We start from the raw sequence: 25,170 nt of genomic DNA, 5'->3' as shown, positions 1-25,170 counted from the left end.
TAAATAGTGAGGCATTTAGATCATCCCACCAGCAGGTGATTTGTTCTGTTAATCGTCCTTCCCTTCATGTTAGCTGGTAGAAAAAGATTTGTTCACGTGGGCAAGCTGCATGCAAATTTTATTTTTTAACTGAGTCAGACTGTGGCACTAGAATTGTTTATATCTCTAGGAGTAAAGTTCAGTACACATATGCTTCTGTTTGACAATACAGGGGAATCAATGCATTTCAGTATAAATCACCTAAGGTAGAGACTATTTTCCCCTCTACGCTCTGCTGGGAAATAGTGAGGTCTTCCCCGAAAGGCTTTTACCACTGCTGTTACTCATTAACAGGACATGGTTTACTCTCAGAAACTCTCAAACGGTGCTTCTAGCAGCGGTTAGCTGAGGAGTTTGTTTCTACCGCTTGGCCTTTAGCTCTCTAATAATTTGGTTGCCTTCTTGTGTAAAATAGTTGCAAATATCTGAAAAACTATCGCAGGATCCTGGGCTCCTAACTTGTGTTGAGCACCCTGCCATTCCCATCACACCCCAAACTCAAAAAGCGGCACAGATGTGAGTCTGGGGGTGGTGTCCCTGCAGCTCTCGGGAGCCTTTGTTTGGAGAACACCCTGATTAACCCCCACCCTTCATGGTTCATTGACTCACTGATAGATCAAGTTTAAACTAGTACATATTAGCACATTTGTTACTAACACAGGAGCAGTTGGCCATTCTGTTTTACACTGCTGGTTCATTGCAAACTGGTGTGCTAAAAAGGTCCTTACTCCAGAGTATGAATTGAGAGGTTACCAAGGGACTGAGAATCCAGTCAGTTGCATATTAATGTTGACTGGTGCTTCTATTTAAATCCTGGATTATCTACTGGGGAGGTGCTTTACCATTGTACAGTTATGAATAAGTGATCGCTGCCACTGTGAAATTCATATTTTTCTAAGGGGTGGGGATTTAAATATCTCAGTATAGCTTTATATTAATCAGTCTGTCCCTGGATGAGGTCCTGAATCTGATGCCTGGTGTTGTGCCAGGATAAAATGTTGATCACTGGGTTCTTTGTAGCTGCTGGTCTGACATCTATCCTCGTCCTGTTTCTATATTCCCATGTTCTGTGAAAATGTTTCTGTTCAGTCCACAAAGCATACCTGTTTTCTCATCAAACAAAAAACAAACAAACAAAAAACTTCCCTTTTAGTTTATTTGGCACTTTTTTTAAAAAAACATTAAAAAACAAACAAACAAACAAACAAAAAACCTTAAGGGACCACACCTTACCTGCCTCACTCCACTTTCAGGGTCTCAGAGTGCTTTTACATAGTTCGTTCTTTTCATGGAAAATAGGCTCACAGAATCATCTGGCAATAGTAAGGGGTGCATTTTGCCTGGGCTTCATTGCTCCCCGCCAGTGCTGTCTTCTGGGCCCCCTGCTTCTCAGCGTCTTCCTTTCTCTCGTGAGATGACGAAGGCTGAATGCCCAGTGGAGCTCAGGGACATCACACTGAGTGCAAGACAAGGATTGGAAAATGGAGGCTGCCTCACAAAGCAAACCGTTTTCTCTATACGAAGGGCAGCGTGGCACTCCAGCTCTACTGCTGGCCTTGGGTTATGATTGGTTTGTTTCTGGAAAGTGAAATGATTTACGTTCTGAGCAAAAGGATCAGCATGTATTCCCTACGCTGCTCTTAGTTTAGAAAAGCATTTGCCAGCTCTTAAATATTTTCTGCCAACTTTAACTTTCTACCTCTCAATGTGAGACGGAGGCTGGAAACCTGAACCTGGCAGTGAAGAAGTGGTTACCCTTTACATGCTCAGTACGTCTTCCAACAAATTTAGACGGCCATCATGAAACCCGGTTCTGAGAGATCATTGGTTCTCCACCAAGTATTTGTCTAAGCCTTTCCTTGCTATACCTGAGCAATTAACACAAGTGCTCTATGCTCTTTTGTCTGTTTCATATCATATCATAGCATTTTGGAAATTGTTCTACAATACAGTTTGTTACCTTGTTAATATTGTTAATTGTACTTCTTTAATGCAACTGAAATCTGTTTTATATTTTTCTATTTTTATTCTCTCAGTGTGTGTGTGTGTGTGTGTGTGTGTGTGTGTGTGTGTGTGTGTGTGTGTATGAAAAAAAGTAGAACGCAAAGCTTTTGATGCAAGGGGATCCTGTCCTACTAATACAAGAGGAATTTAAAAGGTTAAATAAATACACTTCCAGTCCCCTAAATGATGATGTGTGCTACCAGGAAATGGAAAGGTAGTATTTGCCATTGTGACTTTCCTGCAATGATGGACTGCAATACATGGAACTGTAAGATAAGCAGCCCCCCCTCCAAGATTGCTTTTAGGTCAGGGTATTTTATCACAGCAATAGGAATAACACGGGAACAGTACCTGTGTGTACATCACCTTGATATTATAGTTCTTACTGCTTTCCCATGTTTGTGTTAGACACAGTACCACTGTGTTACAAAGTAGATCATAGACGCTGTAATATATCTACCTGATGAAACTTTAATGTAATTTCTAACTTAAATGTACCTTTAAAACCAGACATTTCATGAATACTTAGATATCATTATCCTCCAAACTTACTTATTATCACTGGTCCCTATCAAAACCATCACGTTTCCTACAATATACTTTGGTTAATTTCTATGTCTTTCTTTTAATTAGTTATATTTAAATGATATTTGATTTTTCCCCCAGTTGTTGTGTTTTCTTAGACATTGATATTGGAAGAACCCCGATTATTGGGTCCATTGACACTTTAGTGGATGTAAGGGTTGCTAGGATAGTTTGTCCTGGCCGCTAGACATCCTGATGTGACTTTAAAAAATGAGTTGCTGCCCTGGAAAGGACCTTCCTGATTAGTAAAGGAAAAAATTTTGCCTAGAAAAAGAGGCAAAACTCTGATTCTCTTTACAGTGTGTTCATGGAGTTGACGTCAGCATGACAATACACATGTGAAAAGGGAAGACGGGGATCGGCCCTGGATCTGAATGCTAATAATCATACGACATGATATGTTAGCAGCCAGATAGCATGTGTCTGACTTCTGTGGGAAAACACTCAAGTTATCCCTCCCACATACTGGAGATGACAGGATGGTCTTTTATCAGTATGCGTAGACGGGGCCTAGACTGGTGGGGCCAACGGATGCAGACAGAACACCAAACAAGTGGATTTTTCTAACAGTTGGTAAGAGGGGATGTAAAATGATTATTATTGCTGATAAAAGTAGTTGCTAACATAACAACCTAAGAGCTTACAGGGAAACCCTATGATGAAAAGTGGGAGAATTAAAGATAGTTTATGGGCAGAAATCAGTAGTTTTGATTTCTAGAGCTGATATAAAGGAAGGAGATGGATGGGGGAAGCTATATTGACAGCAACAACAGAAAAGGTGAAACAGTACAGCTGTTCAACGTTTATAGGAAAATAGTTATCGTGGTCCTGAGGGATGTAGAAGTAATTATGTGGAAATATGTGTTTTTTAAAGAAATTGAATATCATAAAACTCTTTAAGGTCAATTTATCTTAATGCAATCCTATAGGATACCAGAAGGATATGTAATGCTAGATAAATTGATTTTAACTATCACTTGGGTATGACTCAAGCAAGTGTTTAGCATGTGCAAGGCCTTTAGGTGAATTCCCAGCATTCCAGATATCAACAGCACCTACAGCAAAGCGGTACACGTGACTAAATGAACAGCCCTCCGAACTCATACCGAGGAGCCGCACCTTCAGCATTTTTGTGCATCTGAGGGTGGCATTGAACTCTGTGGGCTGGGGCTGGGCTTGTATCTCCTAGGCAAGCTATGTGGGTACAAACCCTAGCATAAAACATGGAGAATCCAAGCTATTAATCAGGGAAACAAACAGAATCCATGGGAAAAGGCTGATCAGTTAATGAGTGATGTTGGGTCAGGTGGGCTGCCAAGTGGAGAAAATATAAAGTCAAATTTCCATTTGATTTCTTCTGCCAGAATGAATTTCAGATAGAATCTTTAGGAGTACAAAAACTGAGACCACAAAAATATTAAAAGAGAAATAGAGGTGTTTAAAGTCCCAAAGGCCTTTTAAATATGACATAAGATTCAGGGGCCATAGAGTAAATGCCAGAGAAACTCAGTGGGAAGTACATAAAATGGAAATCTGAGCAGGAAAAGCCATAAGTAAAATACACAAGGCCAAAGAGACCATTGCACAGAGACCAAGGCATTTCTCACCATGCAACAAGCAACCGCGATTTTGCTACAGGCCCCAGCACCGTTATAACTAAAACAACCAGGGGAGCACAGAGAACTCACTTGAAAAGTATGGCACGGAGTACGAGCTTGCAGAAAAATGGAAGCAACTTTTAAATATTCGCATTTTCCAACCTCTCGCATAAGAAAACACTAAATTAAAACTAGAATGAAATTGACGTCTTAATTACATATCCTTTGTCAAAGAGAATCCAACCCAGGTCTCCGACTCGGAGGCAGGTGCTTTAACCGCTGAGGCATCTCACTACCCCCAAATCATCTTTAAAATAACCAGTGACCAGAAACAAGGGTGACACAGGGTACATGTGCGGACTGCTTGTGCAGGCCTAGATGTTTCTGGAAGGATTCCTAGAGCCTTATTGAGTGTCCGCCCCCCAGGAGGGGAGTTAGGTGTCCTGCAACCTGCAGATTAAAGAGGTTTGGAGGTCTGTCCCTTGTTTATCCTTTCACTTGTCTATAGAAGGTTCGCAAATTCACATTTCCACTGAGGTCCTTGGGGCAGAGGAAAGCATTGGCCTAAGGCCTCACCTGGACCTGGCTTCAGGTTTGAACAGTGTAGTCAGCTGGCCAGGATGGTCTGTAGAGAGCACTAGCCTTGGGCAATGCTGCTTCTCTGCTAGTTTTGCCCGAGGCTGAAGAGAGACGTTCTCAGATCCACAGCGCTTAGGAGCAAACCCTCTAGCCAGAACTATAAACAGTGCGATTTCTACCCCAACACCAAAGAAGACTCCTCCTTACTGAGCCCATCCTCTCGTGCTCTGCAAGACTAACACAGCACTGTTCCTTGCTTCCTGCAGCTTCAGACACCCTCACTCTGTCCTCTGGGAGGAATGATCCGCCATTAGCAAAGCCTACACTTTCACCTGCTTACCACACCCCACACACAGATGGATTCATTCTTGACTTAGGAGTGCCCCAGCTCTCCTGAGGGCCTACAGCTCCCCCTGCAGTCCTCTAACAGGGTGACCACCTCTGTGAACCATTCATCCCTGGAGATGCTACTGTCCTCCTCCTCCCTCCCGGTTTGCACTGCCTGTACAAGTTGTTGTTTTTTTCATTTTCGTTTGTGCTTCCTCTTAAAGACTAAAGCCTCTGTTGGCACTTACTCTGCTATGCTACGCTGGGGGCAATCTGATATTTTCACACATGTTCTGTCAGTCTCCATGTCGAATCCATCAAAGCCCTCGAGTCTTTTACTTGAAACACTCCCCCATAATCATTTTCTGTGATTGCTAATGTTTTAACAGGGTCCCACTATACGGCTCTAGCTGATCCAGACCTCTCTATGTAGTCCGAGTGGGCCCTGATCAGAGTAGGTGCCGTAGATGTTAAAATTAGATATTGCATATATTTTTAAAGTGGAAGAGGTTCTGACCCTTTAGATACGACCCCTGAGGGGAAAAGTGCCTACAAGGGGTCAAAGGTGGGTACGTGTGGGAGAAGCCGAGAGGTGCATTGTGCATAACTCTGTATAAGAAGTGGTGGCACACATTGCATCTCTCTGTTTCGGTTCCACTTTTAAAATACGTGCAAAATCTAATTTTAACATCTATGGCACCCACTTTGATGCAAGAACAATCATTTTCTACTCAGAATGTGAGCCAGCTGTGCTGACTTTGTCTTCCTGTGGTTCTTCTAAGAAGAACACAAGTTTCTACACAGAGGCCAGAGTGAGCCTATTTAAGACCAGAGGTTATATTACTGCTTTGCTCAAAATTCACCATGTATCTCTTTCTAAGCAGCAAAAAACAAAGTCCCTAGAATTAACTGGAAAGCTCTGGGAGAGCTGCCTTTCCCTACTGGGGAGTCACCTACACCTCTCTCTCCTATACTGTGACTTTGTCCTCAGAACAGATACCTCTGGCCTAGTCTGAATTCCTTTGTTTCTGTGTCCAGCCATTAGGATGTCACCTTTGTAAGGACAGGGGCTTCAGTAATGGAACCTTAGATCCCCCACTTCTGCCTGATACACAGCAGGCACGGAGGTGTTGGTGACAAAATTAGGATCATAGAAAAATGGAGAAACTAAAGTCAGGTTATACAACACCAACTGTATGGAGACCGTCTGTTGACAAAAGAAAGTAGACCCTCAGGCTAATGTAGACCACTAAAGTAGATGGACAAGGGAGGATTACTTCTGACTATTGGTGCCTGAAGTTTAGAGCCGGCTCCTGGCTCTGGCCTGGTGTAACAAAAGCAAACCAGACATTTGCCTGCTTAGTTCTTCATTAAGAGACAGCAACAGTATTCCTGTCAGATCGAGAGTCTCACAACATGCAGCTGCCGTTGCTTCAGTATCTTGTAAGGGGGAAAGTTGAGGATTATGTAAATAGTCATCCGGTGGATCGGTGATCTCTTACTTCTTGCTTGAATCAATTTTTCTAGTTTATGAAAATAAGGTTGGTTTTGTTTGTTTGTTTTGTTTTTTTTTCTTTTGCTTTTCTTTTCTTTTTTTTTTCTGTCATTTGCTTAGTGTCCATGTAACCTGTCAAACTGAACGCATAAAAAAGCCTGGCGCACTGTAACGAATTACCGTCAAGCCTCCCCCCCCCTTTTTTTTTTCTTTTTTTTTTCCGGAGCTGGGGACCGAACCCAGGGCCTTGCGCTTGCTAGGCAAGCGCTCTACCACTGAGCTAAATCCCCAACCCCCTCCCCCCCTTTTTTAACTGAATTGTGATTGGTTAGTGGAAGCCCCAAGATGTTCCATCAGACCCTGTGGTATAAATGCTACAAGAACAAGTTAATGGAGGAGCCTGGAGTAAAATGGAAGCAGAACAATGAAATGGGCCAATTCTGGGGACGATGAAGAAAGGCTCCCTCCTGGGAGGAAGTGGGGTTTGGAGCCAGCCTTGAAAAACACTGGTAGCATTTTTAATTTTTTTAAAGCCTGTTTGAAACAGAAACAGAAAACTGCCTGAAGGAAGAAGGCCCAGAAGCGGCTTTGGCGTCTGATGCAGGGTAATGGCCAGAGTTGTCATAAGGGAGTTGAAGCCCCCAGGAAAAGCCCAGCCCAGGAAAAGCCCGTGTTAACAGAGCTCCGTATGCTCACTTAGGCTGGCAGCGTCTAGAAGTTCCAGCCTTGTCGGACCGTTATGAATTGGAGAGTAGTGGAGGAAGGCATTCTAGATGGGAATAAAAAGCCCCACGCAAACACTCCTTTCTTCAAGAGGGCTTTTCCAGACCCCTGAGAAGCAACACTGGCTTAAACACCCCCGTACATCCCCAGTTCTCCCCACACACTCCCACCCCACAAACTCCCATCCCCATACAGTTCCCCACCACACAAACTCCCAAAGTTTTTCACGCCTCTGCTTTGAGTCTAGATGTCCCTGCACGGTTGTTTCATACCAGCTGCATCTTCTCTGGCCAGCTAGAAAACAAAGGTCCCATAAGTCTTTCTTGAAGGTTAAATGGAAGAGGAGAGGAACTGGGTTCGGGTGGCATTTGCAGTCTCTCACAGCCATATTAAGGGATCTGGGCGGCAGTGTCCACAGCAGAGATGACGGAGTAGCTTCGAACAGTGAAATGCTGGAGCTACTCAAACCAGGGGAAGCACAGGCTGGCGTGGGCGGGGGCCCTCCCTATCCCACCAGGGGTTGGTGGTGAGAAATACAGAGGGCCCAGGAGCCAGCACTTGCAATATAGGATTCTCAGGGCTCATTCAGATACGAGAACTAGAAAAAGCAAGGCATGAGACAAGGACGGGGGTCTCAACATGTGTAACCAGGAGGCCGGTGAAGCTTCTCATCCAAACAGAGACCCTGAAGTTTTCCTGGTAAAAATGTCCAAAGACTTCCACATGGTTCTTCCATTCCTCATCCCCAGCCCTCCCTGATTTCAAAACAGTATGTGCTGGTTAAATAAGTTCATTACTTCAAATATCATGAAAGAGAAAAATATTCCATGCGTAATATATAAAACATAGAATTTGCTATAAATGGACACTTACTTTCACTTATCTTTAGGGACGATTTTATTAAAAACAAATGTTAACTGCTTTAGTAACCTTAAAATGCTGTCTTCTGAGAGCAGCTTACCACAAAAGAAATGGTTGTCAGCTTCCTTTTGGCTCCTGCCCCTTCCTAACAACAGACAATTTGCTCTGCACCTGCTCCAAGTGGGTTCTCAGTGCTAAGCATCTTGTGAGCCCAGAAAATTGCAGTATCAAATCTCAATCCCAACTGTGAGGCAGCACAGTGACCAATTGCCTTTGGGGAGGGGCGCTTTCCCATTCCCCAAGAGAAAAGCACTTTCTCCCCTCCCCCTCCTGGGATTTGAACTCTGACCTAAAGCCTCCTTTTAGCTACCAGCATGCACTGCACTGGTTGATAACAGTGACCCACCCTTGCTCGCTGAGTTCTGTCCCTGGGTGTCCAGTTCCAATATATATATATATATATATATATATATATATATATATATATATATCGGAGGAAAAGAAATGCACCTCCATGTTTGTCACAGCTCACAGCCTGTCTCCACAAAGCAGTGCTTAATCTTCGAGTGAGTCAGCCAGCGGCCATCAGCGTTGCTCGTGTGTTTGCGAGTTACTGCTGCTGTTCGTATCCTTCTTCCTGAACAAAATAAAACACTTCTTATAATGCGTGACTTACTCTAAGAGGGAGCGCACCGGGTTTCACCTGTAGGAAAGCAGCTGGTTAAAAATGAAGCCACATCCAAGCAAGAATATAGGACGCAAATAGCAAATGCCATTGAGATGCGTGTGTGATATTCTGACGGACAGCCTAACTTTACTCATTTTCATTTTAGGTTTCGCAAACAGGCCAAAGGCTCTCAAGATCCTCCTCAACCCTCAGAGTCACAGAAAGGAATCTGTCCAAGTCTACTATGAGAAGGTCGAGCCACTGCTGAAGCTTGCGGGCATAAAGACTGATGTGACAAGTGCGTTTTCTTTTTTGTCTGCGTGTTACTTTACTGCTTAACACTCCACAGGGAGCCCACAGCCGTCCCACCTCGGCATGGACAGCTCTCATAGCACTAGGGCTTTCTTCCTGTGTCCTGTACCCCGTGCCAGCTTCACAGCTACCATTCTCTCGTTTGCTTTTTTCATTCTTTTCTTGTACCATCTTGTATTGAAACGACAATATGTTAGACTGGGTGATATTCTGTACCGGATGGTTTTGGATGTCAAGGTGACACAAGGTAGTCATCAGAGAGGAAGAAGCCTCAGTTAAAAAACATGCCCCCTTGAGATCCTGCTGAAGGCATTTCCTCAATTAGAGATCAAAGGCAGAGGGCCAGACAGCTTGTGGGTGGTGTCATCCCTGGGCTGGTGGTTTTGGGTTCTATAAGAAAGCAGGCTGAGCAAGTCATGGGGAACAAGCTAGTAAGAAACACCCCTCCATGGCTCCTACATTAGTTTCTGCCCCCAGGACCTTGCCCTTTTTGAATTCCTGTCCTGACATTCATCAATAATGAATAGCATGGGAGTTTGAGTCACAGAACCCTTTGCTCTCCAACTTGCTTTTTGGTCATGGTGTTTTGTCGCTACAGTAGAAACCCTGACTACGGTGACTTCTTTCACGGTAACAATTATTAGGGATTATTTGAAAGAAAACTATGGGTTTTGACATCTTCAAGAGGCTGTGTGCTATTTTCACATTTCTGCCTAGTGTTTTTTTGTGGCTCCTCCCTTCAGTAGTTTGTTCTTTTTTGGTTTTGACCCTGACCCCTGCTGGTTAGGTCAAAACTAAGCACTGTGCTGCTGGTTTTAGTTGATTTTGGAGAAACCAGGAACTTGATCCATTGTTGAATATGAGTATACCTAGCCTCTTGCTAAGGGAGATGGGAATTAGATATCAAAAAATTAATAGAAAGAATGTCAGTAATGTCTTTTTTGGGCATTTGCATTTTGGTGACCAAATTCCCCTGCTTTATTAAAATTCAACTTAGGTCCACCAGGAAGGGTGACATTGCTTACAGCTAGAAACTTCCTGGCTTTAATCCCTTATAGCATCACCGTAGCAGAAGGAATCCGTGTCCACACTGTAGGCAATAGAGTCTACTATGTAACCAGTCTGAGTCTCAAAGTCCTAATGACATGTTTCTCAAGGAGGGACCTGGGTTTGCTCAACTGTAACAGGTGGAAATGGCTCTTAAACTGTTAATAGGGTCTCTGAAATTCAGTGTCTTGAAGGGCTCTAGTAGAAAGAAGTTGCTCCCCAAAGAAACTCTGTGGAAAGCTCCATCACTCCTATGGCATTTGTCAGCATAGAGGTTGAAGAGAAGTTACTGGCGCTAAGGAGGAACCTGATGTGGCAACCCATGCCTGTAATCCTGGCACACGAGAGACTGAGGAAGAAGACTGGGGAGTCTGAGGCCAACCTGACCTATAAAGCAATACATGATTTATTAAAAACAAACAAAATAACGATAAAATAAGAACAAAACACAAAAATACCCTCAAGTGAACTGTTTTTATAGTAAAAAAAATGTTAGCTTTTATGGCTATGACTTTGAGAGCACTTACAAGGGAAATAAACAATTCAGGTTCATCCCTATTTTCTATTGAATAGTTCCAAAGATGGGAGTGATTTGAGATCTAAACTTAAATGAATATCAAGCTCATTAGCAGCTCTTATATTTTCCACATGCGAGCACCACACATGAGCATTACCATGTATCAGTCAGTTTATGAACCCATCACTGGAACCAAAGCACTATATACTATATACTTTGGAATTTAAGGCAACGATGCCACTTGTGCCCCAGCTTTTGAGGTAAACCTCGCAAACAAGCATTCCTGTTTAGTGCAGTATATAGTTATGGATCCAAACAGATACTAAAGCCTGAATATTGTTTAGGCACACACATAAAAACTTGTGGTGTCTGAAAGCAATACTAATTTTGATGAGGGCTCAAGAAAACCACATGAACCAGCGACTTCTTAAGAACCCAAGGAGGCAGAGAAAGGAGGGTAGCAGGCATATTTAAGTAAAGGATTGATAGGAGGGGGGTGGCAAAGGGATCCATGATATCACAGCCTCTTGGGAGTTTTATTTTGTAATTTTGGCTATACCTTCACAAGTTTGAATTTGTCTTGAATATGCCTTTTCCTGTCTTCAAATAACAGTTGACCACTAAATTTCATCCTTTCTTGGTCTTGCCTAGTGGGATGAAGAGAGGCACGTACATGTCAGAAGAGGAGACCCTAACATAAGCTAAAATTTCTTTCGGTTTGATTATCTGTGTTCAATGTAGGGCGGTTGTTTCCTTTCCTATAACCTGAGGGTAGATTCTTTCCGTTGAAGGCTGGGGGAAGATACCTGAATAGGATATGAGTTCTATTAGGGGAGAAGGGTGAAGTGGCTTTGGGAAGGTCCCCCAGCGATGTATCCAGCTTGAGTCTAGACACAGCTGAATCGCATCCCGCACTCAGCGATTTGCTTACCACACCTTGACTTACAGTGGCTGCGGTGTGTTTTATGATAGTGTTAAAATGTAGTTTGGCAAAGATGGGTCCACCAGCTGAATCAAAATTAGGGAAAGAAGATGAGGAAGACAAAGAGGAGGAAGAGAAGGAGGAGGAGGAATGAGAGGAACAGGTGGCAGGGGATGAGAAGGAAGAAAAAGGGGAGGAGGAAGAGGAGGGGAGACATTCAGTCTTGAACTGAATTAGGGATACGTGATTTTCTTCTTACAGTCATATTGGTAATTGAGGTATGCACTGTGTATTTTCCAAATTCCTAAGTATGATTTATGTTTTAGCATACAATTTGTGTTTAACATTATAATGTTCCATATGATTTCAGAAAGCACAATTATGTTTTGTATTTATGCAAAATGGTAATTACTACTTGCCTAACACTCCTCCTGCAGGCAGAAACACACAATTGCATCCTTTGCTTGTGAGGGGATCTTCTGTTGTATATCAGCAAAACCTTTACATTAAAATATTTTCCTTTTTATGCATCAGACATAACAAGCGTGTGGTTGCTGGGAGCTTTCTAACCTTTCTACCTACCTGGCTTAAAGTGCCATACAAGTGTGGTCCTTAGACTAGGAGTTTCATCTTCATGAAACTATGTAGCCAGATTCAATTCACCCTTTTTTTTTTTTTTTTGGTTCTTTTTTTCGGAGCTGGGGACCGAACCCAGGGCCTTGCGCTTCCTAGGCAAGCGCTCTACCACTGAGCTAAATCCCCAACTCAATTCGCCTTTTAATGGGAAGTAATGTACGAAAAATAATGCAAAAGAGCATGCATCTACTGCATGCCCATTGATTTAACACAGGCCTGCACTGGTGAGTCCAAGTAGAATCGGAATCACATAAATCTTATATGATAGTTTATTAGGAGGCAATGCTGTGGAAGTATTCTACATGATGTGCAATATTACACCTATAGATAATAATTTTTCACACATTTATTTTAAACGCAAATCCTACACATTAATAAATTTATACTGGTTCACTCCGATTTGTGCTGAATCCATAACCACCTCCAAACATAAATCAGCACTTTTTGGAATATTTTAGTTAAAACTGTAGCCCACCAAGGTTCTACTTCCACCAAGAGAGGCTCTTACCTGGCAAGAGCATCAGCGAGGCCCTGCAAATGCCTAGGAGAAACAGATATTCACTCTAGTGATAGATTGGCCCAACAGCCAAAGAAGAGAATGAATGTTAAGTCCAGGCTGACACATGACATGTTTTTCCCTCTCACTCTCAAAATAAAACTAAATAAAAGGCATTAAAGTTTATACCATTAAAAATGCTAGAGTTTGGAGAGGTCATGGGGTGACAGGATAATGCATGGAACAAGAAAGAAGAGAAGTCAAAGAAAATTATCTCAAGATCAGAGAGTTCCAGTTTCCCTGGTAGGGAGGAGTTGAAGTAGGTAGCATTGCCTACTACAGGGCATGCCTAGTCCAGGGCAGGTGCCTAGCTCTCCCTGTGGATATCAAGGAGCCTAGCCTGGGGCCCTAAGCTAGAGGCAGAGTATCACGTACTGAGCAATACTGACCCTGAAGTGTACTCTCAATGCCTTCGTGCACATAAGAGAAGGTGCTTCCTTGATGCCCACTTACCTATCAGTTGATCCAGCCCAAGGCTACACAGCTCACTGATCAGGAGCACTGCTCGCATCACATTTGCCTGTCTTACGGACTGAATGGTTTTGTGCTAGTTATAAACTGCACAGTACAGAGAACGTGAGAGCTGACAGTTCGCTTCTGACAATTGTTACCCTCTGTAGTTAATGTTGTCCCTTGTAATGCCACAAAAGCAATGCATTCTTTCTGGGGTGGGAGTCACCAAGTTCTGCGCCCTTCTGTGCATTCACAACAGGTACTTTAATCTGCAGTCACCCTTTGCTTTGACAGAGGTGTTAGACCCGCTCGTGGTAATTATCATCATCGCGGTTTAAAGAAGCTTTTCAGAACTTAGCCACAATCACTGTCAGCTCAGAGTCCCTGGGGATGCCTAGTCACAAGATAATTCTGCCTCCTGAAAGAACAGGGCTTATTCAGGAGGAGCACTTATGAGGTCACGCACATGCTTTTCATGGGGTTGTGCTTCGGCTCTAGGTCCCTGTGACTGTGTTATTTCTCCTTTGTTCTGTGTGGCTCTACTTTTGTCGACTTCTTCTTCCTTATTTCACCCAGTCGAAAACCAGGCTACCTGGAGAAATCAGCCATAAAGTGTATGCAATGGGTAGGCGCCCAAGTTATGAAAGGTGCATCTGGCTGCAAATTACAAATTATTACAAATTCATTATGGAGGTTTAGTATTAACCTCAAGACATTATTCACCCAAGACTTTGTTCTTCGAGCTCATAACATTTATGCTGAAGTGGAGTGGTGCTGCAGTGAAAGAACTGGACATCATAGACTCTTAAAATCTCCAATATGGAGAGTGTGGATTTCTTACGATAAGGCAGCAGTATCCTAGTTTAAAAGAATCGCTCAGCATCCTGTCTCCATGATTGTTTGTGGAAGGATGACCGAGGCTCTGTCTGACTGTAGGAACCCTAACAGCCAGTCTTGTTTATTTCGATTCTCCCTACTCCACAGAGTTATATAAACCACAGTTTACCCTTTTCTTTACGATCACTTTTTACTATTTCATATATTCTTTTCACTCAAATATGTTACGTATCCCCAGAGGCCATTAATTTTATTCATCTTGTTAAAACATTTTACACCCGTGGATTTCTTAGTCAATTTTCTTTTATATTTTTTAATATTTTTTTCAGTCAAAAATGTGATTTTCTTTACTTATCCAACACCCATTAAGATCGTTGTGCTTAGGAGCTGGTGAGATGGCTCTGTGGCTAAGAGCACTGGTTTTTCTTTCAGAGGTACTTGGTTCAATCCCCAGCACCCATAGGGTAGCTGACAACTTGTTTATAGCTCCAGTTCAGGGGATCCTGCACTCTTAATCAGGCACACTTGTAGGCAAAATACCAATGTACATAAAATAAAAGTAATAAAAGAATTTTAGAAAGATTTCTGTGCTTAGACATGTTATGTATATGTTAGTGTATAGTCAACTTTCATTTGAGATATTAAAGAAAAAATAGACTGGTTTAGCTCTTGCTTAAATAAAATACATTTAACTAAGCATAACTTAAAAGTGATGTTTGTAAAAACATTTAAATATTTTTTAAAAGTAAGCTTTGGTATAAAACCTAGATGCGAAGACTTCTTCATGCCTTATGTGGTTCTTTATAACAACTCTAATGATCTTCAACATATGCATAGGAGTACTTATTACATGCAATGAAAGGTAGTAAATGGTTATATATGTAGGTTATAAATGACTTATCAGCACACATCTTTTATGATAATGTAACCTTGAAAGTTTATGAATATTGATATTTTAATTTTCTTATACTTTTCCTTTAATAACTTCCTAGGGCTTTTTGTTCTGGTGAATATGCTTCTGGAGAATTACAATGTAACAATACTAGATACAGAATGATCCTCTCTGACACCAAGACTAATAATTTTTAACAATATCCAAAAACATCATCATCATAGAAGCTCAAGCCATGCTGGCACCAGGGACAGACAGGCATGAAAGATTAATGTAATCTTGCATATAATGATGCACATTCTTACACAAAAAATCCATCTGCAGTGTCATGTCAGTCAGCAGAAACCTTTGATGGGTGGATACGGCTGGGTTGCCTCTTCTGGCAGGGATGCCCCAGAAAATGCTAAATGTGCTATGGTGCTCCGTGCCATCTGCAGTGCACCCACTCAGCCTGTCTTCACTGGCATTTCCAGTGCTGCATGGGATATTAGCAACTGTGGCAACAGAGATGTGCTGTGACAGACTCGTTTTCTCTGTGGACCTGGACTCTGGTCCTGTACATCGCCCTCCCTCTAGGTTCGGGGGTCTCATCATCTGGATGACAGAACTCTATTTTTCATAACCATCTCCTCTTTCTCCCTTCCTCCCTTCCTCCCTCCCTTCCTTCCTTTCTTCCTTCCTTCCTTCCTCCCTTTCTTCCTTCCTTCCTTCCTTTTTCTTGAATCTAGCAACTTCTGATATATAATCTTATACTAACCCTTTGACTAATTTATTCATGTGAGGTTGCCAAAGTGGTTTAATGTGGACAATTCAATGCCAGCTGTATTTTCAAAATACTCCTGTCCCCAAGCATCCAATTGTCTTATTTTGGGAAAACTAAATAGACAGGCACTAAGAAAAAAATCTCTAAACACTGTGTTGGATATCCCAAAGTAACTTACATAGTTGGAATGACTCTGTGGTCTTTATAAAGCTATAAACCACACCAGACAATGAACAATTAATCCTCTTTCCTATAATTCAGATATTTGAGAATAAATACTGTTTTATGACATGACAATGATATCTTGCCAAACCAAGCTGTAAAACTATAGTTTTTTGGTTTAAATATTCACTTTTGTGTGTATTTTTTTTATAGTAACAGAATATGAAGGGCATGCCCTGTCTCTGCTTGACGAATGTGAACTCCGGGGATTTGATGGGTAGGTTATATTTTTGGTATTCATGTCTGTCCAAATTATTTTAGTAAAAGTTTTGTTAGCTTTTAATCACTTATCTGGGACTGATACTTTTCAGTTGCTAGCCACATACTGATGATTGATGGTAATATATCATGGTCACCCATCCCTCAGGAACTGGCATTGATAATCCAAAAGAAAAATGTAACCATAAATACTGAGAAACTCTACATTTAACGTGCATGTATTTGCACTTATAATCCTAGGAGTTTGGGTTTGGCCATGTGACTATAAGAACACCGATGAAAGCTGTTAAATTCATCATATGGCATAATGATGTTATGGCCCTCTTTTACAAATTTACTGACAGCTTTATAGCTATCTAGTAGTGAATTTTGCTGTGATTAATTATGGTTGATATTTTGTAACAATGTATCTATTTTCTGAATGAATAAAGTATGCTGGCTTTAATTATCTCATAATTTATTGACAAGTAAATGGGTTTTCTTTTTTACAGGTTTAGCACTTTACTATGAATGGATTGTCACAGACTTTTATATTGCATATTCAATTAAGCAGTACTATGAAGCTTTAGTTTTTATTTCTAAGGACGAAAAACAAATCCTTATTCTACGTACCCTGCCCCACTGCCCCCTGTTACCACTGATGGCTGGGCACTTAAAGGACGGCGCTTACTTTCTTGAGGCCTGTACAGCCCCCTACTGTGCTTTCAAGTGTTCTAGTACAAAGTCTCCCTGGTCTGGTGGGACTGCCTCTTCTCTGTTAAAGGAAGACAGTGCCCCAGGTAACCTGAGGAACAGAGCGGTATGTTTGGTTTGCAAGGGGCCTGTGAGATGCTTAGACCAGGGTACCTATCCTATACCTTCAGGGCTGGTAAAGAGCAGTCATGCGCCACACTGTCCCCTATTTGTTGATTTCTTCTTCATCCTCATCTTCAAACCCCTCCTCTTCGTCCTTGACATTGGCAGCCTGGTGCTTCTGATGCTTAAACTACAGGTCGTTTATACTACTCTTGGCCTCAGTGAACTACTCACTAATGCCCTCTCCTGAAATCTAGTGCAGGAAGGCCTTGCCGTGGAATAGGGCCAAGAACTGCTCTGAGATATGCCTGAATAGCACATCTGGATGTGTGGCACTCTGGCCAATGACAGTAAGGCCATCTTCAGGCCCCATGGCAGGACGTTGAACATGGACACCTTGATGGTCTTGGGGAATCCACTCCACAAAGTAGCTGCTATTCTTGCTCTGGATGGCCGGCATCTGCATGTCTACCTCCTTCATGGACGTGGGGCCCTGGAAGATGATGGTCACAATCAAATAGTGGCTGTGGCATGGGTCACCTGTGATCATCATGTTCTTGGCATAAAAACAGCTGTTGTGTGATCTTGGACACTGTCAGGGTCACTATACTGCTGACTGTCCAGGCTATGAGCGGGGTAAAGCCAGGCTTGAAGAAGTGTAGGCATAGGAAGAGCACCATGTTCACTGCCCGTGTACACAGGTCAGAGTTAAACTGGCCAGAGAATAGCAGCTATATGATGACACTACACATGATGGCAAATACCATGTGGTGGCAGTCCCCGAAGCAGGTGTCACAGACATTCATAGAGGCACCGGAAACTTGTTTGTTTCCAGTGCATTGCTAGAGTGTGCTGAAATTGTTCAGTGGCATTTGAACAGTAGGAACAAGTCAAATGAGATGCTGAATTGATTTGCAAATGTCATGGATTACCATATACAACGAAACATATTACTTTGGGGAGGATATTTGTGTGAGACTTGCTATCTGAGAGCTTAAAAGGGTGGGGTGTATATGATTTTGCCACATGGTGATGGGGAGGAGGCAAGAAAAGACCAGTGAACCTGTGAGGTATATAGAAAGGTGGTTGATCTTCATTTTCCCCAGAGTAAAAAGAAAGCTTTAATAATGCTTCCGATACATGAAGGGAAGTGCTGCCATCAAAGGAAGCACTGAATGAGAGAGAGAGAGAGAGAGAGAGAGAGAGAGAGAGAGAGAGAGAGAGAGGTTGAAAAGGGAGTAAATCTAGATGGGTATACTGTATAAGCATTAGTCACAAGAGAACTAGGTAGGAATTGCTTTATAATTTCATACCTTGAGATGGACAGAAGGATAAATAGGCTACAGTTAAAGATGTTATCTTGGAAGTGTACATTCAAAAGATAAGACTGGGGGAAGTCATGCGGACTGCTGAGCGACTTGTGTGGCAAACAGTCCCAAGCTGAAGTGCAAGGAGACCATGAGGCTGTCTTAAGTCCTTGCTTTGGACCCTGGTTAGATAAAAATTATGGTAACGGACTGAAATGACTCATGGGTGCCCCCAGATTCCTTGCTGGATGTGGTATCTGTCAGCATCTCCTTATGGAAATTCCACCATTACAGGGATTTAGACACCCTCTGCAGAAGGAAGAGAGATTGTTTAAGTGTAGAGTAAGAATTTTCCCTTTAGCTGAACATAGTAATCTTTTGATTTATTTCCCATGTAGAAATTATTTTGTGATATTAAAAGGTACATAGAACTTTTCACTATTACACATTCTTAAACCAAATTGTCCTGTCATATGAACTAGGCGAGTTCCTCAAGTCGCTCTGACTTTATGGTATACTGATTTACTTTGGGTAATACTTTAAAATTTCCATTAGGAGTCATCTATGTTCTAAATATTTAAATGATTCATTTATTTTGATGGGTTCAGCTTTCCTGAACCTGACATGGTTGGATTAATCCACTTAATTAAAGTGTAATTGTAATTCCCCTTACTCAGAAATACACAGAGTACTGTGAGAACACTGGAAACATTCTTTTAGTAAACACTGATCAAGTCTCTTAACAAGAATTGTTCAGACCCAAAATGTCCTGCATTGAACCTATTCAAAGAGTGGCCACAGGAATATTGTTTTGAAAAAAAAGTTTGTACAAAAGATTTAAAGATGGGACATGACCCAACATAGCATTTCATTTTGACCAGGAATGGGATCTCCTTCCTTCAGGAGTTTGGTCTGGGGCATGTCTGTTTGACTTGTTGGTTTGATGTGGCTGGTAAGTTGTGGCTTCTAGGCAGGAGTCTGAGAAGCTACAATCCAAAAAAAGCTTCAGTATAGCTTAGTCAGCAAAGTAAGAACAGTTTGGTGGATGGTGTTTAAGAAATACTATTTCCTAAGATTTTAGAGCTTTTAAAAACGAGTTCCATATGCTTCTGGGAAGACACATTGTGACATATTTCCAAAGCCAAGAGAAACAGCCGAGCAACACTCCTGACAGCTGGTGCCCCACTCCAGTGTGTTGGAGCAAACAGTGTGGGATCCATGGCTAAAATCTGGGGGAGGTTCAGGCTCCATATTTCCCCTATTTATGCTATAGAATGGCAAAGAAGAGAGCGTGTCAGCTGTGTAGACTCAAAGCTCAAAGCGGGAGTTGCACTCACTGTAAGGTGAACACTGTTAAATCAATCTGAAATATTTACGTTATTGTTAGTATACTGATCTTTGCTTTTCCTTTGTATTTTTATTTCAATTTCCTGGATTGCACAACTTGTTTCTTTTGATCATAATACAATGTTACTTGGCTAACATTGACATCTTCTCAATTTGACCTTGGTATCAGTTAATAAGGTTTGTTGCTGTCGTTGTTGTTGCTGCTGTGTTCAGCCAAACTCAGAGTCAGAAAGCGACCTGACATCCAACATTTCAAACTTAACATTGGTTGTGATAAGTGCTAAGCAAACAGTCCTTTTAGACCTTTGCCATTTCTCTTTTAGAGGAGGAAATAAACAAACACCCTGACCCCACTGTTCTAGAAAGAATCATCGTACTGAGGCCAGGGGCAAAGTTTCCTTGCTCTGAGAACAGCAAGATTTATCAGATACAAAGGAATAGTTCAAGTAGCTCTTCAGTGTAAAGTAAACTTATCACAAAAGGGTGAACTTTTTTCTTTTCTTATAGTATCCCATTTGCTGATGTTTTTATACTAAATACATTCCTTGGGCTCCTGTCACAAACCTGGATGTAATCTTAAGAGTTGGGCTAGTACTTTTCTCTCTGCTGTGACAGAACACCTAAGTGTAAACAGGGTAAGGAGGGAGCGGTGTGGTTTGGCTCAGTTTAAAGATGGTATAGTCTTCATGGTGGAAAGGCAGGGCGACAGGGCTGTGAGGCTGCTGGAAACATTGTTTCTATAGACAAGAGGCAGAGAGCTATGAATGCTAGTGCAAGCTCACTTTCTCCTGTTTGTATTTAATCAGGGAGGATAGCCTGCAGGATGTTGCTGCCCATGGTCAACCATTTTCCTCGTCAGTGAATCTTTTCTAGAAATACACTTGTACACTACCCCAGAAGTGTGTTTCTATGCTGATCCCAAACCCACTCAAGTTCACACTGAAGATTAATAGTGACCTAGTAGTTGTTGACGTAAATCGGTATATCCCTTTCTAATTCTTTCAGTTTCATGTTGACCTTAGTGGTTCAAACTGACTTTCAAGGTAATGCAATTCCAATGAGGCTACTTTCTCTGGATTTCATATATAGAATGGAGAATGATACATTCAATGAGAGTGTAGATACTCACTAGTGGGTAGCCATTGGAAAGTTACTTAATCTTTCTAAACCTTAGCTTCCTGGTCTGTAAATGGAGGCTATCAATATCTATTGTCTGCAAGTATCACTTAAATAAGTTAATACCTGGAGAGTATGGAGTATATGTCATTCATATATATATATATATATATATATATATATACATTTCACTATATTGTGAATATATATATTCACTATATTACATATATTCAGTATATTCATACACAGACACACACACACACACATTCACTAACTGATATTCACTAATGGTACTTAATCATTGTTACTTTATTGCTACAGTTATCATTTGAATTTATTTCAAAAGATTTTCCTAACAAAATGTCACAGGTTATTTATTTATTTATTTGTCTGGCAGAATACTCACAGGAAGGGCATCTTTAACTCTAGCAATGAGTTTACATACATATGATGGAGGTCACTTGTAGTCACGTGCTGCTACCCTATGTCTTACAAGAGTCAAGCCTTTTCAGCTAAACCCATGTTTTTTATTTTTGGAGGGAAGAGTTTACATGGTCCTTTCAAATCACACACAGACATCAGCATGTACATAGTCATGGCTAAGGGTTTTAACAGAGTTCATGAAACATTGATAGAGCTCATGGAAAACATTGAAAGCAAACATAAAGTTAAAGAACTGGAAGTGACAAGCCTTTGAACGTCAGCAAGCAAATTCTGGTTAGATTAAGTTGGTATTTTCACTTTTTTAATACTTTGTAAGTCAACCATTTTGTCTATGGAGAACTCTGGAGAATTCTGGTTGTATAAAGGGTATGGACCTGTGCAGTGCTGTGTCTTCTGAGCCATTGAGACAATGGCTAAATATTTGAAGTTATTTTGAGTGATCTTATCCACTACACAGACACAGGCACTGTGTAAGTGAGGTTAGAAAATGTTTTAGATTCTAGATGTCATGAATGTCAACTAATCCTGCTTCCTTCTGCTTGCTTCCTTGTTGAAGTGTTGTCTGTGTTGGTGGAGATGGATCCGCGAGTGAAGCTGCACACGCTTTGCTCCTGAGAGCTCAGAAGAATGCTGGGGTAGAGATGGACAGCTCCCCGACTCTCACTGGAGCTCAGCTTCCACTTGGCTTAATTCCAGCAGGCAAGGCATAGCTATGGGTTCCTTCAACTGCTCCTTGTCCTAGTTTGCTTTCTATCGCTATGACCAAACAGCTTGACTAAAATTAAGTTGGGGAGAAAAGGGCTTATCCCATTGGTCGAGGTGGGGAAGCTAAGAACTGAAGCAGAGGCTGGGCAAGGGCGCTGCTTACTAATTGTTCTCTGTGGCTTTCTCAGCTACCATCAGCCCAGGACTAGCACCACCCACAGTGGGCTGGACTTTCCCATATCCTTCATTAATGAGAAAAGAGTACTTCATAGCCCAGAGTCTCGCCTACAGGCCAGTGTGATATATTTCTCAACTGAAGTGCCTTCTTCTAGTTTGTGTCATGTTGACAAAGCCAAACCCATACAGTGCTCTCGTTCTTTCACCCTGTTTCCTATCTCCTAATATACAGAGTATAGCATGAGTCAAATGGGTCAACTTTGGCTCTGAAATAGCCTCACTTGACTTCCAGTATGTCCTTCCACAGGCATATGTGAAACTTGGGACAAGTCATTTAACCTTTTAGATTTTTTTCTAATCTACATCAGAAGAATCATGTATAATATCCACTCAATTACAAGATTATTGCACTAGGAAGTTTGATGTGCATAAAGGGTATATAGACACTTAAGCAGTAGTCAGTGCAATTTTTATTTCACTATGAAAAAGTCTAACACCTAATGTGTAGGTTCCACCATGGCATGAAAAGATGATATTTTTACCTGCAAAAATAATAAAAGCAAAGGAATGCCCTGGAAGCACTTGCAGAATAGAAAAAAAGCCTTTAATGGGAGGTGATGGTGTCATAGTAGGACAGTTGATGGACCGTCCTGCATGCATGCCACAGAAAGCAGTCTGCGTTTGACCTGAGAAGCAGTAGAGAACTGTGGGACACTTCAGATCCGGGGAACCATTCAATGGAGCCTAATCTAGGAGGATTCATTTTGATGCAGGGTACAGAATTAATTGTGGGAAAGGTTGGGAGAAAGCAGAGGTCCGAGCCAGGGAAATGGAGAAAGGCTATGATTCAGAAAAGAGTATTTTATTATTTATGTAATTCACTCATCCCACTGAGCAATGATAGAGGGGATTCGCTACCTTTTTTCCCACTTAAACAAGTTGGCGTTGCCATCACTGCAGTAAGGCACCATGAGGATGGAAAGGGTCTATTTCATCTCATGGCTTCTTCTTACAGCTCGTAGTGCAGTATGAAGAGAAGTCAGGGCAGGAACTTGAGGAAGGAACCCAGAGGCAGGAAATAAAGCAGAGGCCACGGAGGAATGCCGCTTACTGGCTTGCTCTTCACGGCTTGTCCATCTTGCTTTGTCATGGCATCCAAACAACTTGCCCAGTAGTTACGTGACGCACAGTGAGGTGGGCTCTGTCACATCAATCATCAATCAAGAAGATGCCCAAAGGCCAATCTGATGGGGCATCTTTTCAATCGATGTTCCCTCTCCACAAATGACTCTGGCTTACATCAAGTTGACACAAAACTAACCAACACAGAAGTCATTATGCAAAATTGTTAGGACAAAACTAGGAAAAATATTTTTTCATATGAAAACAAAAAAAAAAACATGTGTGGTTGAAGAAAATTCAACGTGTGTTTGATAGCCATATCGTGTCATACATTTAGAATTATCCATGCTATGCGTCTTGCTATTACAGAGATAGCTGTACTAATGTATTTAACATGCGGATGATTCTGGAAGAGATTAGCTTTCAATTATTGTAAATTGTGAATTTACAATAAATTGTATTTGTGATTTTGCAAGTGTATATGTTATTCAGTAGCTACTTATAGAGATCATTAAAGGGAAAAAAACAGAAACGGATCCAAATACCTTTGTAAAATATAAAGTCTTTTGCATAACCAATAATTTAAATGGGGAGAGATTAGAGTACATCTTGACAATTTAAGGCACTTATAAAAACCAATAAGGGTCTTGAAGAAGATAATAAACGGCTCTGACTGAAGGAGGTAGGGAAGAGATGGAATTTAGATGATTGCTTCATCCGAATTTACTTCTTGACCCTTTCAGTGTCCTTTCGGTAGTTCTGCCTGTGGCTGGTGGGAGCTTCCTGGCAGGGTATGTGCCCAGGCTGCCGTGCTTCTCATTAGCACTTGGATCTCTGAGGTCATTCACTAACCACCGCAGCTCAAAAATCGGAAAGTGCACCATCTAAGAAGTGTGTGTGTGACATGGAGGGGAGCTGGTTATAAAAGTCAGTCATTATGCTCATGTCTGTAATATGTAACCAATTTTTTTACAATGCATAATGTTGAGGCCCTGAGGATTTCTGCTGCCGCCCCCCGCCCCCTCCCGCCCGCCGCCCTGCTTAATTTCAAAGCACATTTCACATCTGAAAACACCCTGTTTTTCAGTGGCTATTTCCAGGAATGGCATTGCCATCTTTTTGTTTTGAAGATGCAGCAGGCTGCCAAACCCTGGTAGTTGGATAAGAGTTGCAGCTTGCTAATTCTGTCCAATAGGAAAGGACAGCCACGTGTGGGCTGTTTAATATAAGGATGCTATGCCTAGTCAGAGCTTTTGATGGAGAAGAGGATCAAGAGCTAGGCAGGAAGTTTCCAAGCTGCCGGTGAGGAGACAATCTGCCTTTGAAGCCATTTGCCTCCTGGAGAGAGACACCCAGAGGGAGAGTGTTTAGTAAATTACTCCACTGAGCCAACAGACTAAGCCGCTGAATTATCCTCAGACTCAAATGTATCAGATGTGGGAAAGCCTGTGTTTGAACTGCTGGCCATTAGGAATGGTGCTTGTTGCTATGGTAACTGGTGCTCAGGAACTATACAAACAGTCTGATTAGAAGGGAAGGGGGTTGGGGAGTTAGCAAGGAAAAGCCTGAGAGGACATAAAAATAAAAAAATAAAATAAAATAAAAAATCAATCCTGTTGTTGTAAAACAAGACTTAATCTACACGCTGATGGCTCCGAACCATATATTCCTATAGAGTTTGCATAAATAAATTTCGTGCTTTCCAATTAATTTGAGGAGGATAAAATATTGCCGAGGGACCATTAATTTCTCTGATATTTAAGGCAAAGAGCCGATGTGTAGGCGCTGCTTTCATGAGAATTTTAGATATGCTTGGCTAGGAAGTCATTACATCACGTTTATCTGCTTGGATGTGGGAGACATTAACAGCCTTATGAATATTCATGCTGTCTGGTTAATTAAG

General features: G+C 41.7%; 1 protein-coding gene across 2 annotated transcripts in view; it reads left to right on the top strand.

Annotated features, from left to right (window-relative positions):
- Cerkl (ceramide kinase-like) overlaps positions 1-25,170 on the top strand; it is a 106,879-nt gene that overhangs the window by 57,526 nt on the left and 24,183 nt on the right. For both annotated transcript variants that reach the window (XM_056985384.2, XM_056985385.2), the window contains exons 3-5: positions 9,045-9,176; positions 16,189-16,252; positions 21,820-21,962. In XM_056985384.2, coding sequence (XP_056841364.1) covers positions 9,045-9,176; positions 16,189-16,252; positions 21,820-21,962 — 339 coding nt within the window. The remainder of the gene's footprint in view (positions 1-9,044; positions 9,177-16,188; positions 16,253-21,819; positions 21,963-25,170) is intronic.

Source organism: Rattus norvegicus, chromosome 3, assembly GCF_036323735.1.
Source record: "Rattus norvegicus strain BN/NHsdMcwi chromosome 3, GRCr8, whole genome shotgun sequence".
Classification (NCBI taxonomy): Eukaryota; Metazoa; Chordata; class Mammalia; order Rodentia; family Muridae; genus Rattus; species Rattus norvegicus.
This window is presented reverse-complemented; position numbering and strand designations above follow the sequence as displayed.